This window comes from Colletotrichum orchidophilum, assembly GCF_001831195.1.
Source record: "Colletotrichum orchidophilum strain IMI 309357 chromosome Unknown Scaffold_12.1, whole genome shotgun sequence".
NCBI lineage: Eukaryota > Fungi > Ascomycota > Sordariomycetes > Glomerellales > Glomerellaceae > Colletotrichum > Colletotrichum orchidophilum.
Window position 1 is genome coordinate 92158 of NW_019172968.1, and position 24291 is coordinate 116448.

The 24291-nt window shown below is 56.0% G+C and overlaps 11 protein-coding genes across 11 annotated transcripts; 7 read left to right on the forward strand and 4 right to left on the reverse strand.

The window, feature by feature from the left end:
- Positions 1-551: 551 nt before the first annotated feature.
- On the reverse strand, positions 552-1552 carry CORC01_02141 (SNARE domain-containing protein; the record flags this gene model as incomplete). Its single annotated transcript, XM_022613792.1, has 2 exons — positions 552-1212; positions 1356-1552. 2 exons carry the CDS (start codon positions 1550-1552, stop codon positions 552-554), a joined length of 858 nt encoding a protein of 285 aa, XP_022479586.1.
- A 1164-nt stretch (positions 1553-2716) lies between these two features.
- Positions 2717-4601, reverse strand: CORC01_02142 (WD repeat domain-containing protein; the record flags this gene model as incomplete). Its single annotated transcript, XM_022613793.1, has 3 exons — positions 2717-3790; positions 3830-4199; positions 4273-4601. The coding sequence occupies 3 exons, from the start codon at positions 4599-4601 to the stop codon at positions 2717-2719; spliced, it is 1773 nt and encodes a 590-aa protein (XP_022479587.1).
- A 929-nt stretch (positions 4602-5530) lies between these two features.
- On the forward strand, positions 5531-6986 carry CORC01_02143 (geranylgeranyl transferase type-2 subunit alpha; the record flags this gene model as incomplete). Its single annotated transcript, XM_022613794.1, has 3 exons — positions 5531-5539; positions 5691-6546; positions 6607-6986. The coding sequence occupies 3 exons, from the start codon at positions 5531-5533 to the stop codon at positions 6984-6986; spliced, it is 1245 nt and encodes a 414-aa protein (XP_022479588.1).
- Positions 6987-7151: 165 nt separating this feature from the next.
- CORC01_02144 (uncharacterized protein) lies at positions 7152-9131 on the reverse strand (the record flags this gene model as incomplete). Its single annotated transcript, XM_022613795.1, has 2 exons — positions 7152-8639; positions 8715-9131. The coding sequence occupies 2 exons, from the start codon at positions 9129-9131 to the stop codon at positions 7152-7154; spliced, it is 1905 nt and encodes a 634-aa protein (XP_022479589.1).
- Positions 9132-10289: 1158 nt separating this feature from the next.
- Positions 10290-11081, forward strand: CORC01_02145 (uncharacterized protein; the record flags this gene model as incomplete). The annotated part of the gene is made up of 4 exons (XM_022613796.1): positions 10290-10437; positions 10623-10686; positions 10773-10948; positions 11044-11081. The coding sequence occupies 4 exons, from the start codon at positions 10290-10292 to the stop codon at positions 11079-11081; spliced, it is 426 nt and encodes a 141-aa protein (XP_022479590.1).
- A 735-nt stretch (positions 11082-11816) lies between these two features.
- On the reverse strand, positions 11817-13297 carry CORC01_02146 (uncharacterized protein; the record flags this gene model as incomplete). The annotated part of the gene is made up of 2 exons (XM_022613797.1): positions 11817-12640; positions 12877-13297. The coding sequence occupies 2 exons, from the start codon at positions 13295-13297 to the stop codon at positions 11817-11819; spliced, it is 1245 nt and encodes a 414-aa protein (XP_022479591.1).
- Positions 13298-13961: 664 nt separating this feature from the next.
- Positions 13962-14360, forward strand: CORC01_02147 (uncharacterized protein; the record flags this gene model as incomplete). Its single annotated transcript, XM_022613798.1, has 1 exon — positions 13962-14360. One exon carries the CDS (start codon positions 13962-13964, stop codon positions 14358-14360), a length of 399 nt encoding a protein of 132 aa, XP_022479592.1.
- Positions 14361-15383: 1023 nt separating this feature from the next.
- Positions 15384-16018, forward strand: CORC01_02148 (uncharacterized protein; the record flags this gene model as incomplete). Its single annotated transcript, XM_022613799.1, has 2 exons — positions 15384-15647; positions 15839-16018. The coding sequence occupies 2 exons, from the start codon at positions 15384-15386 to the stop codon at positions 16016-16018; spliced, it is 444 nt and encodes a 147-aa protein (XP_022479593.1).
- Positions 16019-19976: 3958 nt separating this feature from the next.
- Positions 19977-20610, forward strand: CORC01_02149 (uncharacterized protein; the record flags this gene model as incomplete). The annotated part of the gene is made up of 2 exons (XM_022613800.1): positions 19977-20249; positions 20317-20610. The coding sequence occupies 2 exons, from the start codon at positions 19977-19979 to the stop codon at positions 20608-20610; spliced, it is 567 nt and encodes a 188-aa protein (XP_022479594.1).
- Positions 20611-21315: 705 nt separating this feature from the next.
- CORC01_02150 (uncharacterized protein) lies at positions 21316-21726 on the forward strand (the record flags this gene model as incomplete). Its single annotated transcript, XM_022613801.1, has 1 exon — positions 21316-21726. One exon carries the CDS (start codon positions 21316-21318, stop codon positions 21724-21726), a length of 411 nt encoding a protein of 136 aa, XP_022479595.1.
- Positions 21727-23341: 1615 nt separating this feature from the next.
- On the forward strand, positions 23342-23866 carry CORC01_02151 (uncharacterized protein; the record flags this gene model as incomplete). The annotated part of the gene is made up of 2 exons (XM_022613802.1): positions 23342-23477; positions 23688-23866. 2 exons carry the CDS (start codon positions 23342-23344, stop codon positions 23864-23866), a joined length of 315 nt encoding a protein of 104 aa, XP_022479596.1.
- Positions 23867-24291: the final 425 nt, after the last annotated feature.

Here is a 24291-nt window from a genome sequence, read left to right on the forward strand (position 1 = left end):
CCAACTAGACTAATAGACCATGGTAGAGTTTTGAAGAGTCGAACTCCTTCGGAGGAGGCCTGGCCAAAGCCGGTACATATATCATGCAAATAAGCACCGTTGCGCTCGGAATAAGTAAGACCATCGCGAGGAAGCATGTATCGCGAGGGACAGCGCCGTCCTGTTCGAGGTGATGCCTTCTAAGAATGTGGGCTAGGTCTTACGCAACACAGAATACCGGACATCCTATTCCATATGTCTTCTCTCACTTAGCTTTGCGTAGGCTTCGTCACCGGCCAGTTTGGATTATATGTCCGAGAGAGAATATCAAAGAACGACCGCTGGAACCGACAAAAAAGACTGATTGAAAAGGAGACTCCTAAAACGCCAAACCATGCTATGCGCCCTATACTTGAAAGACTTTGACAAGGTCCGTTATATGTCTTCCGCGCCTCTCTGATGAGGACGGGATTCCAACCAAGAAAAAAACCAAAAAAAAAACGATGTCGCCCACTACAGCCATCTGCTGCTGCTGCCTTCCCACCACCAGGCATCTCTCTCTTTAGCCTTGATCATTTCAAAATGGCAATCAGCAGAACAAGGATAATGATGAGCACGATGATGGTCATCATCTGCTTATTCTCCCCGGCATCCCTCGCGACCTTGCCCAACGACCGGCGCGCCCGGTCGAGCCGGCTCTGGTGCCGATCCACGACCTCATCCACCTCGTCCAGCATGGCGACGTGCGAGTCGAGCTCGTCACCGATCTGCATGCTCAGCTCCCTCTGCCGACCAATGGACTCACCGAGCCGGTCCAGGTGATCGTCCTGGTCGCGCATGATTTGTGAGTGGTACGCGTGGATCTGCTGGTTGTCCATGCCCTCGGCCTGGTCGCGGTAGCCCGCCGTGTCGGCGGGGTCATCGCGATACCGACCGGGGCCGAAGAGTGCCGCCGCCGCGGCGTCTTCTTCGGCCGTTGCTGCTGCGGCGCCGGGTGAATCGGTGAAGCGGACGGTCTTGTTGTTGTTTGAGGCGGCGCCAGGGAGGCCGCGGAGGGAGCCCTTGAGGGGCTTCGTGGACTGGGCGGCGTCGAAGTCGGCGGCGAGGGAGGGGTCGTTTGGTGAGGTTGTGGTGGAAGAGGTTGACGGGTTCGAGAAGCCGTGGAATTGGGAGGTCAGATCTGAGAACTGCTTCTGAAGGGCGGTGAGGGAGTCTGTGATATTCAGGGCGGCGCTACGGAGCAGAGTCTAGATTAGCAGACTGTTCTGTTTGAGGGAGATGGCTTATGGTATCTGGTGCTTGGGTGGTTTGGGGGACATCCGGCATGACGTCGGTTTTGGAGATCTGTAGGGGAGAGGACCAAAAGGGAAGCTCACCTCTCATCGCCAGCACCCTGCAGACGCTTGGCCTCGGCGTCTAATGATTCCAAGCCATCTTTGAACTGATCGAGCGAGCGGGAAATGTGGCCGTCCTGGGTGTCGGCGTCGAGGTTGAGCGACAGGGCGCGCTGGCGCTCCAGGAGGGAGAGCTTGATGTGGTCGGCGAGCAGGTAAAGCTGGTTCAAGGTGGACATGTTGACCAGGACCCTGATATGTCTTGCGCGAGGTTTCTGTGGAAGATTTCAAGTGTCTCACGCGTTGTATTTTGCAATTCTGACCAGTGCTGGTGGAGTGCACAAGGGGATTAAGAGGGATGACGATGGTGCAACGTTGCTCCTGGATGGTTCGGAGTGGTTCGGAGTGGTTGCGGATTCGGGGAGGTTTTGGAGGTGTTCATGCGCTGGGGGACAGGGACGGGGTCGGGGTATGAGAGAAGCGCACAGGACGTCGTCCGCAAGAAGGAATGTGAGTTCCATGGGTGGACTGCCTGCCTTACCTAAGTACCTAGGTATCACCTTCGTTTCCGTGCTGCGGCAGCCGCTCCCCTTTCTGCAGGGGTCTTCGGGGCTGGTCCGGCTGGATCATACTTTTAAGGGTGCCTGGGGTAGCGCCTCCGGTGGTTCGGGGTCGCTAGTACATGGGGGCCTAGAACTGAGGTGCCCTGGGCTGCGTGTTATCCACGTAGACGTTGAAGATGCATGCATTCTACCTCAAATCCCACATCATGCCCTCGTCTCTCATGGACCAATGATAGTAATGTTCCTCAACAACGGCGTGTACGTTTTTTTCAACTTCAAGTAGAATACAATTTTTTAACTACATGAAGACAGAAATCTGGTGCCTCGTTCGAAATGAGCCCCTTTCCCGGCACAACGCTTCAACATCAGCCAGTTCAAGGGGAATCGCTCTTCTTGCCATGTCAATACAGCACTTCTGACCCTCATAGATCATCAGTCCAGTTTTGATTCCTTTTCTAATTTACGATTTGTGCCACAGGTAATTTGTTCAGATCGCAGCGTTTCCATTTCGACGCTCATTTCTGTGTGAGGTAGGCAAGGCCACCCAAGCATCATCTGATCGGTGTCGTCACCGCGCCTCGACGTCACGACTGCACTAGGCAGGCTACTTGTCGACTGAAAATTCGTAAGATATGGCATGGAAAGTCCAACGCTCCCAGTTGCACGAGAGGTACACGCGGCCATGTCTCTGGTCTCAAACCCGATTTATAGAGTAGGGGTAACAAAGGTCTCTGGTGAGCCAGCGCTCGACTACAGCGAAGAATACCTCGGGTGGTCCGATATGACATGATATGTAAAATGAATATTCCCTCTACGCAAGCAGGTTGCTCCTCTCGCGAGTTACCGAATGATAACTCCTTCCTTGTCGATCCCGCCAAGAGCCTCAAGAATGTCACTACCGCCCAGAATGCCAACCGCGCCACCAATAATCGTTTTTGGCCTGTCCAGCCAAACTTCATGAAACTTGAGAGTCTCGTCACTCGATGCCACCGCAATAGTTCCTTCTTTCGCCGTACGGCTTCGCTTGTGCGCATCTGATGGTCCTCTAGGATACGGAATGGCGTACAATGCCCGGGGGCCACCTGCCCAAGCAATAGCCCCAACTTGCTGACAAGACGGCCAGCTAAACACAACAATGCGATATGGGTGCTCGGTTTGTGCATAGCCATGACTGTAGCCAAATGTCGCTGCTATTTCGCGCCGCGTCGTAGACCAGATCAACGAGGTGACCTGTGCCCCGACATCGATGGTGGCCAGTGGTGTGCTAGACGTCGTGTGGAAGAAGTGGATGCACTTGTCGCCCAAGCCGCCGCCCGTTGCAATGAGCCCGTCCTGCCAGGGACAGAATGCGATTGCCTTTATTGCAGCTTCATGTCGCCAACAGTGCGTCTCCATTCCGCGTTTGAACACTCGCAGGTCTTCTGTAGGCACTTGTATCGTTCTTGGAATCCCTCCAATAACACCAGCCTCAATCCTTCCGCCCATCGGAGCGGCGTCAAACAACGTCTCCACGCCTGGGCTCAATCCATTGCGGCTCGCATCATGCTGCTTTGGTCGAGGATGATTTCCTTCCGGCAGGCCCCAATCGCTCTTTGACCGGCGACTTTTGCGAGCCAAACTCGTAGATGAGTTGTGGTGCTTGCGTTGGCCCTCCAATCGTTGTATCTCAAAGTAGCAGGCCGTGTTGTCGTTGCTCCCGGAAACAAATTCTTGGCCGTTGGGAGACCAGACCAGCGCGCATATCTGCGAGGTATGCGCTGCAATCTTGGCAACGGGGGTCACCTTGCCAAACCAAGTGTCGCGAGATACTTCCCACAAGCTGGGCCACTCAACCACGTAGTGCAAGATGTTTCCTCGACCATCGCCAACTAGGAGGTCCTCTGTCGGCACTGTAGCGCCCGAGATGAAGGGGTTCTGTGATGGTCTTTTCGTCACAGACGGCCGCTAGCTGACGCATTCGACTGGAAACGGGTGGTGGAACCAAAACCGTGGCAGCATTTCGTCAATGAACGATAGTAGACCAAAATAACCGTCCTTCCGCGCAAATGCTAGTATTGCCTTGTTGCCTTGGGTAGAGGAAAATGACAGAGATGTCAGACTCGTATGTCGCTGGCGAGGAGTGCGGTAAACAGGTTGGGGATCGTGCCATTCCGACCATCGGTAAACAGTGCTCCCCAGAGCCACAGCTAAACATTGGCAGGTTGACGAGTAGGCCATTGGCGAGCGGTAGTAGTCATCCTCGAGACCCGGCGCCTGGAGGACTTTGTATGGCGCCGCTGGCAGACTGCTTCGTAATTGGCGTGAGCCTAGCAACAAATATGAGCTTGCCAGAGCACGAAGTGTCGTCAGCAAAATGAGACTTACACGAGGAAGACGTGGGCACCTTGGTTGCACACTATGCCCTTGGTAATGAGGCCGGATGAACCCCAAAATCGAGAATCTTGGCTGCCTTGTCGACCTCCAAGGCTTCAGCCAGTCTCTCTTCGTGTCGTTGGTGTTCCTCCTCTTCCTTCGGCCGCGGCCCAAAGAACCTTGTTCTGATTCGACGACAAGGAGTAGATGAAGACGGAGAAGGGCGCTTGGAAGAAGCTGGGGACAAGACCGAAGGTCCCACGACGGAGACGGGGCGGGAGGCAGTCGGCGTAGGCAGCGGTAGAGGGTCTTGCTTCATGCGGATCTTTTCGGAGAGGGGAATTCCGTCTCGTCGAGGGATGTAGCGATGCATGTCCTAGGGAGAGATGGTTTCCTAGGGGGGGCGAATGGTTAAGAAGAAGAAGAAGAAGAAGGAAAAGGGAAAAGGGGATAAGCAGTGCGATGCGTCATGGTATACGCGTAGCTAGCGACGTCACGGGAAGCTGTGCAGATCGACCCGATTGTTTACTCAGGAGCGATTGACTGGAGCTCTTTCCAAAGCTGCTTGAAGATATTCAGCTCTCAGCTGGCATCTTTTGCGACAGATAAAAACTTGAGAGCTGAATAAAAGTGTGAGAGAGGGCAATATCTAGGATCATGCGGGTAAGTGTTGACAAGCAAGATGGATGGCAAATAGTGAAGACATGGTTTCATTTCATATCCTGATGTGGTGGGGGCGCTGACACCTTCGACTCATCTTCTCGATGATTAACTCAGAATAGCGAAAGCTTGGAAGGGAGCTATTGACTCCCGACCTCGACTTGGTTTGAAACCTCTTGTCTAGTTGAGTCCAGGCCTTTCATTTTGGGGGAGATTTTTTTCATAAACCAAGGCAAACACGTGGCAAGTCAAACTAAGCCTGGAATTGGCACTCGCCGTTGGGTACTTTGCCACGGTGGTGAGACAAGTAAGGCAGCTGCGGAAGCAAAGAGGTACGACGTTGTTGACGTTGTTGTTGCACGAGAAGACATGGCGGGTCAACCTTCTCGGGGTCTTCTTCACCGGGAGCTCGGGCCACTGGCTAAATTGACATGCCTAAACGGGGTGGTGGGGAATCCCTGCTCCTGCGCGCTGCCCAGTTCCCGCGTCAGCTTCATGCCGCCCAGAGCTCGCAGCGCCTTCAACCCCCCAACCAGCGGACTATAGTTTCTGTCCGTCCTCCCTGATCGACCTCCCCCAGGTCACCTCCCGTCTCCTTTCCTATCAGATCATCCCGCTCTCATAGAGCCCCCTCGGATCCCCATGGAAAGCGTAAGTATAACCACCTCGACTTTCCTCTCACCAGCCCAACCAACTGCTTCCCTTCCCACCCGTCTCTCCATCAACCTCCATCACACCTCCAAACTCCGCAACCGCCAAGACATCTACCCCAAGCTTACTAGTCCCTCCTCGAGGATCATAGCACGGCATAGCCCGCACAGCCCGGAAACCACGCTCCGAAGCCCAGCTCCAGGCCGACCTCTCCAGGATCGCGAACCTCCGCGCCATCGAGGACTCCCTCCTCCGTGCCTCACCGCGGCCCGACCCGGCCGACCCGGCGACCCTCGCCCTGACCACAAAGCTCCTGCGCCTGAACCCGGAGCACTACACGGCATGGAACGTCCGCAGGCGCTGCCTAACCTGTGGATCATTATCAAGACCCTCGCCTGGGCCGTCGCCATCGGCGCCGCCCGCGAGTTCATCAGCAGCATGCACTCCGCCTCTGTCCTCCGACGCTGCGTCGCGCTTTTCCTCGACCACGATCCCGCCAGACCCCGCGTCCCCAGCGGACCCAGAGAGTGGGAGGAGTGGTACAACAGCTGAGTCAGTGGAGACGAAAAGGGGACCATCGACAGAGGAGGTCGTTGAGACCCTCAAGAACGAGCTCATGTTCACGATTCCGCTGTTGTTGGAATTTCCAAAGAGCTATTGGATATGGAAATATCGTTCCTGGCTCCTTCAACAAGCCATCGACATACTACCGAGGCCCGTGGCCCGTCGCATATGGGAAGAAGAACTCGGCCTCGTATCCAAGATGCTGACAAAAGACCGCCGCAACTTCCACGCCTGGGGCTACCGGCGCAAAGTCGTCGCCACTCTGGAGGGCGCAGGACTCGACGGAAAGAGCTTGGTCGAGTCCGAGTTTGCATACACGACAAAGATGATCAATATGGACCTGTCCAACTTCTCAGCATGGCATAACCGCTCTAACCTGATACCCCGCCTACTAGAAGAACGCGGCGCCGATGACAAGGCGCGGCAGAAGTTCCTGGAAGACGGTAATGGCAACCGAAAATACGCCTATGGAGTTTGCGAGTCAGGCTGACTAACGTGAGCAGAACTCGACCTCGTCCGCGAAGCATTGAACGTGGGCCCGGAGGACCAGTCCCTCTGGTTTTACCACCATTTCCTTGTCCAGAACATGACCGAGTCAGATGGCCGGCCCAAGATCGCACCAAGTCTGTCAGGTGAAGAGAAGGCATCCTATGTGAAACGTGAAATAGAAGACATCAAGGACCTCTTGGAGGATTACGACGACATCACGTGGATTTATAAGGCGCTGCTGGATTACACGAGGGCGCTGCCGCGCGTCGAGGGACGAGCGCTCAATGACGAAGAGACGGAAGAACTCCAAACGTGGATGGCCAAAGTGCGTCAGCTAGACCCTATGCGCAACGGGCGTTGGAAAGATCTCGAGAAGGAGTGTAGTCTGCTCTAGTTGTACAAAATTTGTGTGTTTAACACGGGTGCGATCGCAAGCAAGCGGAGCCATGAGGGGATCGACTATTATTATGAATTACAGAGGTGAACTAGATGTACACACGACATATATACGTGCTCAAGATGATCATTACTTATAGCGATCATGAGACCGTGCAGAGGCTCAAGAGCTGCACTTGCCCTTGACGAGACTGGCATTCTCTCCCACCAACCCGTCAAAGTACGACAAAAGCGTCTCGACGGGGACCATATCCATAAGGCCCAGCGCCGGGTGTGATGACTTCAAGACTTGACCGCCCCAGAGGACTCTGACATACCAGCCGCTCTCACCTGCACCCTCACCCGCGCCGGGCGTGGATGTGGCCGTGGCAGTTGTGGTCGCAGTGGCGGTCGCATTGGCGGTCGCGGTGGCCGTAGCGGTTGCATAGATGCAAGAGCACGCAGAGGACAACGCAGCCACGTCACCGTTGCAGTTCGCCGCCCACGCAGGCAGCGGCTGGGTCCACGAGGCGGAGGCGGTCAGGTTGGGGCAGAAGGTCGCTGCCGACGCAGCTTCGCGGATCACCTGGCGCAGGCAGTTGTTCCGGTTGCATCCCGGCGCGATCACGGTGGACGTCGGCGCGGGAGGGTTCTCGGCGTCGTCCGTCTTTCTCTTCTTGTACAGCTCGAAGACGACCTCGGAGCCCATGCCGGGCCAGACCATGTGGTCGAGCTGCAGGATGGACAGCAGCCGCGAGACGGAGCCGTCGTGCGCGACGTTGTGGAAGTAGATTGTCTCGCTCGTGCCGTCCACGACAGCGCGCAGGTGCGTAGCCAGCTCGGCGACCCAGACGCCCCACGACGCGACGCTGGCGGCGAGGGAGTCGGGGGCGTCGCGGTACATCTGGGAGTACTCCCAGTTGCCCAGGCGGTAGGCGGCGTCGGCGAGGTCTTGCGTGACGCAGGTGGTGGTGTTGACACCGCCGACAAGCTTGCAAGGGAATGGCTTGTCGTGGCACTGCCGGGCGGAGAGGTTGTCGTAGTAGTGGTCCAGCGAGGCATGGAAGCCCTGGTCGTCGGCGGGGACGCCCGAGATGTTGTCGAGGGCGGTGTAAAGCGGGCCAGCGGCGGCGAGATGTTGGGCCCAGGCGGCATTGGAGGCGGACTTTATACGGCTGAAGAGGGCGGAGCCGGCCGGGCAAGAGTACTGCGGCTCAAGGGAGTCGACGCCAGCGGCCTGGATGCTGAGCTGGAGGGAGTCGGTGGTGCCCCACATGCCGTTGACGACCATGCCGGCGACCTGGCTGGTGATCTGGTTGTTGGTGACGCGGTACTTTATCTTGCGTTGCCACTCGGGCGAATTGACGCCGTCCGGGCCCGGGAGGAAGCCCAGAAGGCCGTGGTAGACGCCATAGAGGTCGGCGCCGTGGACCCAGGAGTCGTCGAGGCCCTGGGCGGTGATCTGGGGGAACTGGCAGGTCCCGATCCAGCCCGCGGGGACAAAGGGGTTGACGGGAGAGATGTAGATCTTCCAGTAGGTCTTTGCCGGCTTGTTGCTGCTGGCAAAGGGCTCGCCGTAGTAGAAGAGCCCTTGGTCATCGCAGTTCCACTGATACGGCTCCACGGGGAAGGCGTTGGAGGCGTAGGGCGTGCGTTTGTGGTGGCGGTGAACCTGTTGGATAAGTCAGGGTTAAGGAGTTATGAAGGCGGGAGTGAAATAGTAGGGAAAAAGTTCTGTATGACTTACCAGTTCCACGTACTTGAGCTCGTACTCTTCCGACGGCTTCACGTACTCCGTCTTGCGCACATGGGGCATGTTGCACCAGTTGTACTGCCCATACCTGTCGTCGGGAGTCTCCGAGGTGTCATAGATGAAACCCCAGACACCCTTGCCATTGATCACGGCGGTCAGATTGTTGACCTCGGTCTGAGAGGGCGCATGCCAACTCAGATCGACACCACCGGCCGCGTTGACAACGCCGCCGCCGCTGCTGCCGGTGCCGAAGACGGCGAGGCCGGCCAGCAGAGTAGAAACCTTGGGCGCCATTACGTGCGGGAGGGCGAATTGGACAAAGACGAGGAAACTAGCGATGATGACGAAGGACTTCACCCAGGCGGCCGGCGACCCGAGGGCCCTTCTCGGGAAGAAAGTTGAGGAAGCCATCCATACTTATGGGTGGTGGTTGCAGGGGGTTATTCTGCTTCTCTGGGTGAGACTCGAGAGAGAGTAAGCAACACTGGACTGTGATTTGACCAGGCCTTGCGTGCCCGTAACGCACGTGGCTCTGCGAAAGTGGAATCCTGCTAGAGGTCGGCTTCAAGGATCATGAGCGACTTGAGCCAAATGGGGCCTAAAGATGTGTTAGTACCTATCCCGCTATCGTATCGATACCTCACCGGGAGGTCGTTGGACGGTTGGATGAGAACGGAAGTCTGAATGGGGATGGAGGGAGTACGTACACGTGGGTTTGCCCGTGCAACACGTGTGGGAGGGAATGCGCCGACTGGTCGCGAGCTCAGTAGAAAAGACAGGGGTCAGAGCTAGGGCGATCGAAATCCCGCTACGACCCGTTATATCGGCGCCCGGACCAACTCTAAGGTACCTCAATTCAAGGTGGGTTCTTTTTCGACAAACGACGCTCAACCTCACTCTGTTCGTCTAATTATTGCGCACCTTTGGGACATTGAGACGGTGATGCTTGCCGCCTCTGATTACCAAATGCTGACTGGGCCCGTGCCGCCCGTGAGACCATTTCTCACCATGGCTCGCGGAGAAGCTCTCTCATCATCGTTGCCACGTCGAGACCTCGCCTCTCTCTCCGCGCTCCCAATCCTTACCTTAGCATTACATCCCTTCGTCGTCCTTCTTCCTAGTCAGCATCACTGACAAATATAGCAGCGAAGGTAACAAAATTGAACATCTAGCATAGCTTCGTCCTTTATTTTGTCCCTTCCATTGGCATCGTATCCCTTCATCGTCCTTCTTCCATCTTGCTTCAGTCCATGGACAAGGCCAAACGTCCAATCTACCCAAGGTGCCTTGTGCAGTGACACCGCCGTCTGCTTTCGTCGGGCCAATCTCTCAAGTTTAATCTCCATCAAGAATCCCCCCACCCCAAGCAAGAAGCAAAAACTGCAAGCCATCAGTCTTGCCTTCACACAACTCATCTCCATCTGTCCAGTTCATTAATAAACTAGAATACCTCTCACCATCGACTTAGAGCAGTTGCCCTACAAAACTTCCCTTCACTTACCTCTCTTTTCCTCCTCTTTCTTTCTCATACATACACAAGCACCCATACATACATACATACACACTACTATGGCACCTGGACATTCAAGTCCCTCATCGGCACCATGGCCCAAGGGCAAGAACAAGTACAGAACCGCGGGCCTCATCCTCATGGAGCACATTGACGGGTTCTTCGTCGAAGAGGTCCCGTCGGGCCCGACAGCGTCCACTTGGGGGCGTAGGGTGTCGTAGACGCCGATGTGGTCGAGGGCGTGGAGGGCGTTAGGTGAGAGGGCAAAGTTCTAGCCTGACACAAAGTCCTTGGGCCTGGCTTCGTAGACTGCGGAGGAGATGCCACTATAGTGTAGGTAGAGGGCGAGAGTGAGTCCCTAGTGTAATGGTCAGCTACTCGTTCTTTGATAGTGGGAGAGATAGATCGGTACACAGAGGCCACCGCCGTTGATGGCGACTTGAGCCATTGCGAGAGGTGAGTTTGAAATGAAAGATTTGGCAAGGTAGATGGGTATTGTATTTGGTGCATCACGATACGCAACGGCACCGCCGATTCTCGAGAGCCTCGGACGGTTCTGCTCGGCCTGAGCCGCACGCCGCTGTGGTCCATGACGAAGGCCGGGACAGGAGCCGTTCTGCGGCGTTCACGGCCTCCAGCTCACTCCCTAGCCACTTCACCCTATCGAACGGTTCAGCTCCGTCGCACTCACGAGTTTCGTCGGATAGTTCCCCAAGGAGTAGGTGAACGAGGGCATGGTAGGATGGAATACGAAGAGGGCAGACAAGCAGTCTTTGGACTGGCAGGTTATGGCTTTCGGGCCCCTCGTTAAAGGCCCGCGGAATTCCATTTTTGAGACGCTGCGCGAGTAGATCAGGAGGAAAGGAGGAAAGGGGGGGATGTCAAGAGGGGAGAAGAGAGCCAAGCCTGAGAACGAGCCATTCCTGACACCCCGGGCGATTTTAAAGCCCCCGCAGCAGCTCAATCCCGTCGCTCTGGAGGGCTGGCTTACTCTGGATCGTCGGGAACACAAGGGATTTTGGGACATGGAACATGGGGGCTTGGGGCCATGGGAACATTGGCATGGGAAATTCCGAGTTTCTAGATTTCTATGTTTCTTTTGCGTGTGTGTGTGTGTGTGAGTGTGTCTTTGGGTTTTCCTTGCAATTGGTCTGCCCCCCTGAGATACCTCACCACCGGTATCTAACGAGGCTGCAGCTGCGACGGAAGTCTGTATCCGATTCGGCAAACAGGAGCATGAGAAAAGGATGAAGAACAACAAGCCTTCTGTCCCATGATTTGACAGACTTTGATTATGATGTCCTTTGTTGTGGTCAATCTCCATAGTCGAGTGAGCGAGCGAGGACTGAGAGTTCCTCTCCTCCCTGGTTATACTGTGAGATGTAGACGAATCAAAAGTCGGTACATAACCAAGTAAAAACTCCCACCAGGAGATGTCCAATTCTATAAACGACCATCATCTCCTCCAAGTTTCAAACATCCAGGCTATCTATCCATCCGTCTAGCAATCCCTATATAAGACTCTATCAAAGCAACCCGCCCTTCCCTCCTCTCCCATCGTACAAATGCAAGAATCCAGCCGTCGTCTACGCCCTCTCCCACGCAGAAACAACAGCACCCACAATCTCCCTCCCCTTGGTGATGGCAACCTCGTGCCCGCCCTTGAGAACCACGACATCGACCGCGTCCTCCCCAAGCACCCTCTCCGCGTCCCATACCGTCTCCCCGGGCACGACAATGTCATCCTCCTCCCCGAGCACGAACAGCACCCGGCCCTTTCTCATCCCGGGTTCCGATCTCCGACTGCTCCTCCTCGCCTCCAACGCCTCCCCCAAGACCCTCCACTCTTCGTCCCCGCGGTCGTAGATTGGCGCGTGGCGGATCGTCGACATGTAACTCGTCACGAACCCGGGGTGCGTCGCGAGCTGCCACCTCACCACCTCCCCGATCCGTCTCCCGCCGACGAGCCTCAGCTCATCCCACTCCGCCGTCGGCCCCTCCTCTTCGTCCTTGCCGTCGCCTTCGTCGTCGACCGTCTCCTTCTCCGGCACGTCGCCCCCGCTCTTGGGATCAGCAGGCATCAGCCTCCGTCCCACGAGCCATTGCCTCACGCCCTCGGGGATCCAATCCGAGTTATACAGGACCCGGCTCCGCCACCCGACGTGTGCGGCGGAGCGGACCAGGCCACCCGGGGCGACGAGGTTGAGGGACCTGACAAGGTGCGGATGCGAGGAGGCGAAGGCGGCGGCGACGGCGCCGCCGAGGGAGTAGCCCAGCAGATGGAAGGCGTCGTTGCCGGTCCAGCCCGGCGAGGGGGATGAGGCGAGCGCGAGGAGGATTTGGGTGTTGTAGAGGCGGGCGTCGTGGGGTATGTCGAGGGGCGAGTCGGAGTAGCCGCGGCCGAAGAAGTCTGGGTGGGTTGTCATTAATGTACAGTTACGGAAGGTCGAGAGAGACAGAGTGCCGTGTATGATTGATGAGATAAGTGGTATGTGTCGAGAGAATGAAGCCCAAGCTACCTTGATTATTCAAGTGCTGGACGGTTTTTTTCACTCGTCACATTCCGAATGGTATAGCTCATGGCCATAATCACACATGCTCAGGGGTAGGAGCCCCCCATTATCATCATCATCATCAAAAACTCACCAAAAGTCATGACCCTCCACCCCCTCTTGACAAACTCCTCAGCAACACCTCCTAGCGCAAGACAAGGCGTCCCGATGCCGTGCAGCAACAGAATCCTCTCCTCCGCCGTTTCCGGCCCGAACTCATACACTCGCAGGTTCCCGTACGCCGTTGCGACGTCCCGACCGCCGGGGAGCACATCCGGCGGATATGGCAGCTCATCGCGGCCCAACGTCGAGAGGGTGGGCAAGACGGTCCATTTCGGCGAGAGGGCAGTCTTGCGGCGGTCTTTTGCCGGACGCGGAGCCGGGAGGCCGACAGCGGCTGAGGCGGAGGAGGTGGTGGTGCGGGAGGCGAGGACGAGGAGGGTCGCGGTCGCCGCTGCCAGGCCCAGGCCGAAGCCTATTTGCGGGAGGTGCTTTTCCAGTAGCCCGTCCCTCATTGTCTCTCCACCTGGTTATGGAGATTCTCTTCAAGGCCAATCACTTGGGTATCGATGTTGTGCAATATCCAGGCGGGCTGCGAGGCTTGGGTGAGCAGGACGGCTGCGGTGCGGTACACATGGTTGGGTCAAGGTTGCGGAAGAATTTCACATGATGGATGGTATCCGCGGGTATGGGATGCGCGGTTGGCGGATGCTGCGCCGGGGTGGGACGGAGGCCCCGTCACCGCACGGAGGTCGGGTAGAGGGCCACACCGTACGGTAAGCATGCAACGCGGGGGACGACAATCGCTCAAGTGCCGCGATGTTGAGTTTCCTCGGTGGATTCCGTTGTCACTTGATTGACGCTTGAAATTACCGAGCTGTAAGCATGATGCGCTTCGCCGTTCTGAACAAAGAGGCGTCGTAAATCTCCTAGGCTCGTCGGCGTCGGCGTCGCCGCCATGTTCCGTGCCCCCGAGAGGGGTGACGTCGCAAAGTAACCGGCTGTCCCCCTCGATCCCCCATGGGCGTGATGGGGCTTGGCTATGGGCGGGTCCTCGACTGTTTCTGTTTAGTGGGAATCCGAACAATGCCATTCACTTGGAAGTCTGGGCCCGGAGACCCTGCCTCGACGTCTGCCGGGCATGGGGTAAAGGGAAGAACAGCGCATACAGCGGAAAGGATGAAGACTCTTTGCGCTGCACAGGTCGTCGAGTCTCGACTGCGAACCACCTTAGTCCAAGACACCGCCGCGAACTGCTGCGTCTTCAAGTCGTGTTGCATCCGCGCCGGAAATGCATCGGATGGAAGCGGAGCGAGAATCGCTCGCCAGCAAAGCCCATCCTCGACAGACACCAGACAGCACCAAGCACTGTGCCGTTTGACAGACTGCCCCACATCAACCGCTGTGCTGGAGGTGGCATGGCGTGGGCATGGCACGGCATGGCTGCCATGCTATGCACCACCAGTTAGTGCTGCCGGCATATCAGATGCGTCGGTTTGGCTGGCCGACTGCTGGCCTGGTCCTGTCGCATTCCTCCTCCTTCTTTGCTTTTTCGTTGCTCTACCGTCGATGCAGTAAGCCCTCTCCGGCCACAGGCAGGTAGGTGTGCCCAGGTGGCTCAGCAGGTAGCTTGCCTTGCCTCCCCAACATCAGCTCTTATTCTAGCTTCGAACTCTCATCCTGCTCTTGTCTCGACTTCTCCAACCCCCCCTTCTCCAAGGGACAAAGGAGGGGGAGGGGAAGATGGGAACGGTCAAAGAGTGGCGGCGAGGTGGTCGGAGCGTCCCCCACTGCGAGACGGCAGACGTGGTGTACACTAGAACCTGGGGACGAGGTGGTGAGACAGGTGAGACCATGAGAGGAATAATCCGCTGCCGCAGCAAGCGATGCACATAATCCGCTGTCTGGATCGAGTCTGGTCCAACCTTTGAATGCCAAAATGGCGGTGTGGCAGTGAAGAAGGGGCTTTCTCATGTCTTCCCATGCCCCCCTCCCCGTCCGTGTGTTCTGTGGCTTTCAATCCTCCCCCCTTTCCATGGGAGTGGCCGCGCCCCATGTAGCTGGGCTGGCCAGATCCCATTCATCGCGAAAGCGAATCCGTGAGATCTTGTGGGGTGACTCGACCAACATCAACCCTCAGTCAGCTGCCACAGATAGGCGCAAACATGCCGTCCGCCGCCCTGTACATCGTACATTTGTGGTTTCATGCAGACGTTTGTACGGCAGGGTATGAAGGCTGGGGGAGGAGGATTGATTGGAGATGGCACGACTGGTGAGGCTGGAAGGTTGGTCCAGAGGCTGGACAGCAAAAGAAACAAAAGAAGGTTGCTCAACCGGCCATCGAATCCTTCCTTCCAGAGGAGCTTCGATTTTGGTAGGTGTAGAGCATCGAGCGTGGATTGGATGCGTCGACAGCTGTGTGACAGCGAAGGTCGAACTCAATGGCGGAATCCCCACACAACCAACTTTCTTTTCCTGTTGTCTACTACCTAGTAAATAGACCCTGGCACGCCTGGCAACCTGGCAAATGTTGGCTTGTGTTGCTAGGCATTGTGCTGTAAGCTCTTCGCAAAAACAAGACCTGGCAGAAGAACATGGAGGATGAGCGTCAATGCTGCCCCGATATGGAACACGTCCTGCATAATGGAGGGGAGGCAGTCCTCGGCCTCCCCAGGGACCCTGAGCCCAACGCCGTCCGGCTCTGGCCTCTCTGCACAACGGGCAAGCACCCAAGTAGCGTGGAGAGCCGACTTGGCGACCAAAATAGCTGCCCTCCGTCCCAGGCGCGGGGCCCTGGATGGCATGGAAACGGTGGGCGAACGGAACAGACGTCCGTTACGTCGTTTGGAGAGCTCCCCCAGGCATGTACCGAATACCAACGCTGTCGCCGAAGGACAGAGTCGGCGGGATGACGGTTAATCAGAGACTGGTTGACCGGGCTGACTGACGAGGCGACGGACTGGACGTGGGGTGCCATGGCCATGGGAATGCGATTCTGCCCCCTTTCGTCACCTGGGTTCCCCAATTGGCTTCAACTGTACGGACCGTATCCGCAGAGATCACGAAAGCCATCATCAGGTGTCTCAGGGCCCCGGCCGTGCCTCGCCCCGCTTCAGCCTTCAGCGCTTCACAGCCTTCGGCGAATGGACAGGGAGCCGTACTGTGCCACAATCGGGGAGGAGAGAGGAGAGATCCAGATGAGAGAGAGACAGTATCCCAGGGTCTGCCCCGGGTGAAGGCCGCTGGCATGGTCGCGGAGGAGGCCCGTTCGCCTCATGCAGTGGCAGCAGTGCAGCAGTGCTACTATGTAGTGCGGGTACAAGGTCGGGTACCATAGCAAATCCCACGCTTCGCCGTCAAAAGGTGGGGAACGTTCCCATTCGAGATTTGGTCTAGAAGGCGTTTCGCGCCGCAGCGGGAAGCTGTTGTCCACGGCGATAGAGTTGCTCTCATGCGTGTGGCATGTCGAAGCCTACCTTAATCTCGACCTGGCACCTCCATAGCGGCGGCAGTCTCTACCAGCCGGCAGTTGCAGGATCTGATGAATCATATTAAAGGAACGGATCAATTCTGTATGACCGACGCCGAAAATCAAGATACGAAGATAGAAAGAAAAAGGCTTGGATCAATAAACAGGGCTGTGCGTTCACCATGGCCTGTTTATCGATGGCCACTGACGGATGATGCTGGGGTGAGGGAGGGAAAGGGGCAACGAGTGACGACTGACGATATGGGGCGGGAAACCTTGACTGAGATCTGTGTGGACCATGAGAGTGCACAGCAGTGTGAGCAGGTTGTTAGGGAGTAAGAATGTGAGATCAGTTACGACCGGCAGACGGTTGCCCCACTGTTAGTGACAAGACATGTAAAACAAACATGGTCATCCAGAACACAGATAGAGCGCAGAAGGTGCTGACTGCCATAGTACGTACAACCTCTCTGTGTGGGCAGGCGCTGTGCGCCCTGTGTGAGAGATGGAAGTGTGTAGCTACCACTGCAGGTGGGCTGCAGCAAGTCCCTAGATGGCAGTCGCACACTGTGAGCTACATGACTTGATGCCTAAGTTGTCAGGTCCGCCGAAATGACAATCGGGATGCTTGATTCGCCTCCAAGTGAGTGTGCCAGCCGCCACGTTTCCGAATCCAGGCCAGAAGGTCAAGGGCCCAGGTCATTTCTCGGTTATTGTTTTTCTTTGCACCAGACCAGGGTCTAGCGATCAGTCATAGCGGCACCAGGTTCCACCCAGTGTCTGCATGTCAGTGGCTCACAGCCTTGTGTGTGCGTCCATGGGCGTGTGTGTGTGTGTGTGTGTGTGTGTGTGTGTGTGTGTGTGTGTGTGACTCTGTGTGTGGCTACGAATACTTAGGTACCTTGCCTCTAGCAGAGGGCCACTGCCTCGCTGTCCATCATGCAGCCCGGGGCTCTAACCTCCTGCAGCAGTGGGCAGCAGCACCTAAATGTGTACGTACCCAATGACAGTGGATGCTCCTTGGGCTCTACATAGGTAGGTAGGTAGTGTGCCACATCACAGTGTGGGTAGCGGACAGTGTGAGCAGCTGGCGACAATGTTTGGGTCCTGGCTGGCTATCCCACGCTAGGTACGCCCACATCCTGCCTGCTTGACCTCGACAATCCATTTGTCTTGGTGCGGCTACTGTGTCTGCAGTTGTGCTGGTGGTGCGGGAGGCAGCACGGTGGGAAGAAGCGAAGGAGAGATCCGGCGGGTGGTGCGTTGCACTGTTCCACCTGCAGCTCGTCCTCTGCCGTTCAGTCTGCCCACCGCCCGGTGCATCCAACGCATCACGCAGCCCCGTCCGCTCCAATGTTTTTCTTCCCCATCTTCAGCTCCCCCAAAGGTTGGGATTCGGCCGGACCAGGGCCATCCAGGAGAGAGGGTCAGGAGGGTTTCACTTTGGACTGAAGCAGACAGGCGGGCGCACTCGACAATCGACACAATGTGGGTGGGCGGACGACATGAAGCCAGCCGAGTATGAGGAACCCGGGCACCAGACTCCTAGGGACGGTGCCTCCGGTCTACCAGTACGGAGATGGGAAACACTAGGCTGCGTTTCTCGTGTTTCTGAACATCAGACTGCGCCAGTTTAATGCCCCTGTGGAAGCCGTTGAGCATGCGATAAAGCATGCGATAGAGCAACCACCGAAAGACGATGCCATCGTGCGTGCACCCCAATTCATCCTTCAGACATCCCATCGCGTCAGCCGAAAGCATCCTGACGCGTTTGCCGAACTTTGGACAGGACCATCAACAACAATAACAATGTTACCGTCCGCCATGGGGGTTGCTTAGCGTCGCCTGGAAATACGGACGAGGTTGGAGAGTGCCAGAGTGCGTAAGGCTTTACGGACAATGAGAGGGATGAAAAAAAAAAAAGGGATGCCGAAGCGGACGAGCGAAGACTGGATGAGGGCAAGACACACGCCGTTGGTCGGATCACGGCCAGGGCCGAGAGCAGGCAAGGCCGCAAGAGGAGATGCGAAAGAGTGGTCAGTTGATCACAAAGGAGAGACATCTCGATACTGCCTGGACTCAGGCAGCACGGCACCCAGGGGGTTCACAGAGAGAGAGAGAGAGAGAGAGACGCCAGGCGACACTGGGACCTGGACCACACCGACAGTGACAGTGGCAGAGAGAACGGCAGACGGGGGACGACGGACGGTGTAAGATAGGAGGAGTGCTGCGCTGGGCCCCGTCCGTATCATGTCTCATCTCTAATCTCGCTCTGTTCTCTCGTACAGCAATATTGAACGTGCTCCTGGCTGATTCCCCATCCATCGCCGCTCACACTGGGGTTCTGGAATGACAGGTGTGGGCAGCCAATCTCTCCATGGCCGCAAGCGGTGCCCGGATTGTAAACAAGACAAGCGACAGGCGGCGGCAACTCTCCGACCCAGGAGGCTTTTCCCTCGCGGCTGCCAGCACTGTGATTGAAGAAAAACAAAGCCCACAGTGCGTCCTGCGACGGCAAACTCGGTACCTGCATGCCACGCCTCAGCTTGCCCTGCGTCCATGTTCCGACCTGGAATGTCCAAGATGGAGGGGGGGATGCAAGTCTGTCGAAACTAATGGTGAGATGTGAGAGTGAGAATCAGACCAAAAGTGAAAGTGAAAGTGAACATGAGAGTGGGAGGATTATGCTCTCTGCGCTCCCGCCAACCAGGCACCCAGTGCGTCCCGCTATATCTGCCTTTCAGCATTCACTGTCGAACCCCCAACCAGGTTCACCCAGGCTGGCCGGGCACACGCAACTCTTCGCTTCCCACATCTTGCCTTGCCTTCCCGCCCGCTGCGCAGTCACCTTACCGTCAAGTTCAACTTCATCCAACCCCAGTCTCGTTCACTACATCGCTCACTCACTCACTCATTCATCGTCTCCCCATCCAAGTACGGCGAGCCTATGCCCCACCCGGACAATGTACTGTCCGCCGCACTGGTAGGATTGACGGCAGCCGGCGCCACGCCCCAAATTTACACCAGCCCGCTAGACCGCGCTAGTCCATGGCCGCTCTAGTTTGAGATCTGCCAGCCAATGAAAACAGAGTGGCGAACTCGCATATGGCGTCAAGGAGTGGGACCACAGTGTCCCTGAATGTAACACTGTCTTCTGATCATCTCCCATTGGGCGAGCTGTGGGTCCACCGCTGCCCCCCCCTCCCTCCAGTGTCCTCTCCTTGCCCTCCGTGCCCTCGTCGCTCCTCTCGCCTGCCCGCTCACCTTTCCACCGTCCTCCCACTCTCCCACCGTCCTGCTCGAACCAACAAAACCATCGCTCTCTCCGGACTCTTCCCTCCCGCTACTTTTCAACAACTCTCTCCCCCCTCTTTCCAGACGTACCTTTTCCCACCGCATCATCACCTCTATTCCACCAAACGCTTCTAAACGATTATACATACAACGACCTAAAAGAAAAAAAGCATTGCTTTCCTCCAACGACCCGTTCCCACCTTGAACCTATTCATCGTATCCGTACACCACTTTCTACTCGCACAACGTCGACTCGGCAGGTTTCATTGTTTGTGTTTCAAACCGCAATAATACCGCACAGCTCGGCTCGCCCACATAAGACCACCCGCGCATCCGCCACACTGCCTCCTAACCAACAAAAACCGGCACGCCTTCTCCGACCTCCCACAACGACATTACCACGGCACCTACCCCCGAAACATTGATAGATAATGTCTTCATACTACCAGTTCAACCACCACCAGGCGCATCCCACCCCGGCCGTCCCCGGTGCTTCTCACAACCACCATGGCGGCCGGAACCGCCGAGCGCCTCGGCTCTCTGTCTCCCAGAACCAGCACAAGCAGTTCCGTGGCGTGCGAAGCATGAAGGAGCTGACCGAGTCTGCTACCCTCAACGCTTTCCGCACAAAGTTCGAGGCCGGTCGCTCGTTCGACCTGGAGGACGACATGGAATTCTGCCCTGGCTTGTTGACAGACAGCGACGTAAGTATCCCGGAGCCTTGGATCTGTATCTCATGATCCGGTGACTAATCCTGGTCGCCCGCTGCAGATGAACTCCATCCACAGCTCTTCTGAGCGTTCTTCTCTGGCCAGCAACTCTCCCGAGTCCTCGCCGACACAGCAACCCCAGACCGTTGCCCCCGGCTTCTCCCTCAACTCCTCTTCCCCCGCCTTCATCCCTCCCGCGTACCAGCAGTCTAGCCTGAAGCTTCACCAGCCTGCGGCCACGCGCGCCCGCAATGCCATCCCCATCGTTAACCCGGCTACCGGCATCACCATGTCGAGCCCGCCGCCTTCGGTGTCCCCCGCCAGGATGCAGCAGGGCATGGGTCGCAGATGGTGAGGAGTCGATCCCGCTCTCGTGACAGAGAGATAGGGATTGTGCTCCCTGTCTTCTGTGCCGATGCATGCTGATGTGTAAACTGCTGTTCATTCTGCTTGTTTCAATTGGTCATCTTGGCGGACACCGAAAAAGCGGAAGAAGTGAAGGCGATGGCATCGATGATTTCCTCTTGCGGGCTGGGTACCTCAAGGTTATGGCTAGGCTGCCAACGTGGCCTGGTCAACTGTTGGCTCAAACGACATTCCTCTCCTGTACAAACAACCTCACCGACATACCCTGTTTAACCGACAAAATTCCTTCGAGGCTTTTCAATGGCGCGGAATGGGAAGTAACCGATACCACTTTTCCTTTGGGACTTTCGACTACAAAAAAAATCGACAAAAATCTTTCGGTGTCCGAATCTCTCAAGATGAGGTTGGACTTGCACGAATGGCGTTTCCACACGGATGGTTTTGCATTTTCACGACATGCATCGGTGTGAAATCACACCACGGCGGAGTTCTCGGATATAATTAATTCTCGGCATCTTTTTTCACGGGCAGCGGGACGACTTTTTTTGTTTTCCAAGATGATTCAAAATATCTGTTGTTCATCATGGTGCTCGACGGGTCACGAAGTCATTCCGAAAAAGATTATCTCGACATATAGAATGAGTGTCTTTTCAGCAACTTATTCGGAGCGGGGGGGACAACAGGTGTTTCTGTTATGGGCTCATATGGGAAATATCAAATGGGTGGTGGCGGGCAAAGACATGCGTTGCTATTGTTTTGCGGCAAATCTCCAAAGCTTGGAAACGGTACCGGGAAATACCTTACTGGGAAAGGTGGAGTTGGTCATGAATTTTGGGTGCGGCCTGCTGGCGAACCTCTGCATTGTTGCCTTTTGGTTGAGCGATGCGGATGGGGATCGCGCAGTCCTTGGTTGATGCTTTTCTGTCTCTTTTTCCATTCGTCTTGCGAGGATGGACTATTCTTATTACTATTGCTTGGTATTCCGGAGGCAGGTCTAGCATCTCGCGACACTGGAAACGGTCGGTGGTGGAGTCACCTTGTCTGGGCACTTTCGCGAGCAACTCGCGAGAGTTGTGTGTTTCTGGGTAGCGGTATGAGACGATAAATCTTGTGGTTTCTGGGTCGGACAAACGGGATACCTTTTGGGGTTGTACAGGAAACGCTCAAGACGCGAAAGGTGTTGAAATAGATCAGACGACGCTGTTTGATCTTGTGGCGCGATGCCAGCAAGGCGCAATGCAATATACGATATGTTCATCAAATGCTGTTCAACCATGGGTGTATGGTTTTAGTGACGATCCACCGTGAGATAGGTGAGCTACCTACAAGTAAATTGTAGACATTGGTTTTGCATTACGAAAGCGGCACATCGGATAATGACAGATATGACCCTCATCCCGGGGGTGAACTCCACAGTCCTATCTTCCCCCTATTTTCAAAGATCTCTAATTATCCGTTAGAATAAGGATATGACAGCATTCTCCCAAGCGTACTAGTGCTTGCTGTAGGTTTCCCCTGAATTGTGATAATGCTGATGCATTGCAGGGTGATATAAGATGGCTGTTATCGAGATGCATGAGATGGCAAGGGCTGAGCAGAGCTGAGCCCGGTATTGGCAAGGGGGTGGAGGTCACCTCAGGTAATTCACAGGTCAGCAAGGGCAGTATGGGTAGCAGGCGAACTCGAGGGGTCTACGGATAACGTTATTTTGTTTGTTTTGTCTCTGAGGACGGGAACCTTTTTGTAGCCGCCGGTACTCTCTAGAGGGCGGTAAATAGGGGAAGACAGCTTGGTAGAATGATGGGTTCACTTGCTCCGTGCCTTGGTATCAGAGCGTGTGCCTGGTGCCTGGGTCGTTTTTAGGTCGACCTGCCCAGCTTACCCGCCTAACTTTCTGCATGTTGCCGCGAGGGCAGAGAGAGGGGGTGGGGGATGTGATCATCACGTGATGGGATTGGTCTTGATGAGGAAGGGGAGGGGGTGAAGGGGATGATGACGATGCAGCTGGGCAGCAAGGACGGGACATGGAGTTGAAGAATGGAAAGAGGCATGGCCGGAGGTGGGGGGTTGCTTTGCTTGGGCGGGGGGCTGGAGATTTTGCCAGCTGACGGGAGCCGGCTAGGGTAGAAGAACTGACGACAAAAGCCTATCAAGAATCTCGAACATGTTCTGGCAGAGGTCAAGTTGATGACGACGGGTATGAATAACGATAGTCAAAAGGTGATGTGACTGCGGGCTTGCAAATGGCCGAACGACAGTTGGTCAATGTTTTCCGCAACATCGCGGGAAGGCACCTTCCATTAGACTCTTTCCAAACGGGTAATTTACGGGGATGCAGCGAGGCACCCAGCCATACGGGTCGCTCGCTGAGAGACACTGCTGCAAGCAGCTGGGGAAGGAAGGGAAAAAAGCTCCAAAAAAGCTCGGTCCTGAGGATGTCACCGAGCGTGAGGGAGAGCAATGAATAGTGACGTCACGGCCGGGTCAACGAGCGCCGCATGCTTGACTGCTTCCCGTCTCAGTAGGTACTTAGATAACCTAGGTTATTGCATTCTAAGCGTGTTGTTTCTTCTTAGCCTCCTTCTGAATTATCGTAGATCTACTTCTTTTAATTCTTCACTGACCTTGACGTTGTCCACTCAATTGAATCGCCTGCCAAACAATACAACAATTCAAACACCTTGATACCCGTCCCCCGCGAACTCAACAAAGACGAAATAATGGCATCCCGCATCGCTCTTTCAGCTCGCCCCATCGCCCGCGGCGCTTTCGTGGTCGGCGGGCAGGCTGCCCCTCTCGGACGATGCTTCAGCATCTCCACGACGAGAACGCAGGGCCTGAAGGAGTCTTCTGGACGTGAGTTTTTTTGCGTCTGTCCCTCTTCTCGTCGCTCTTTGCTCCTCGCCAAAGGGGGGACGACAAATTGAGCTTGAAGCATCCCGTTGACCGGCACCAAGTGCTGCCGCAAGAGCTTTGATGACGCCGTCACGGCAGACCCCACCCATTACCAATTCTTCGTTCCCATCTTTTCGAGATGACAAGCTGACACGTTCCGGTTAAAAAAAGACACCGACAGCGAGACGCACGAGAAGCACAAGCAGGACTCCCTCTCCAAGCAGAAGCAGGGCAAGGGCCACTGGAAGCCCGAGCTCGCCTCCGACAGCGAGGAGGCTATCAAGGCGGACCGTGACGAGCATATCGACCCGAAGAAGCTGCAGGAGAAGACGGCTGGAAAGGGGTCATGAGCTTGATGTCGCCCCGCCTCGCCTATCCCTTGCCCTTACCGGAAGACCTGAATGTGCAGAGTGGGGAAGGAGTAGAACACAGAATGCCTCAGAGGTTGTGCGTAGACACACCCACGCACACATGGGTGTGTTTCCGCGGTTTTTGGACCAGCCCCGCTCATGATAAAAAGGCATGCGGGCTGCATGTACGAGAAGACTAAAGGGATTCAACAATGTAATCGTATTGGCATCATGTCGGGACACTAATTCATACTTGTCCACAGACACGTCTGAGGGTCTTCCAATGTCTTTTTGAAAGTGACCAGAGGCAATCGAACAGGATGGAAGCATTCGCCTGGATCAGCGGCTCAATGAGAAAGTCTTTAACGAATGAGCCAGGCCTGACGCCTCGGTCCCTGCCCTCTTGTCTATTCGTCATAATACTT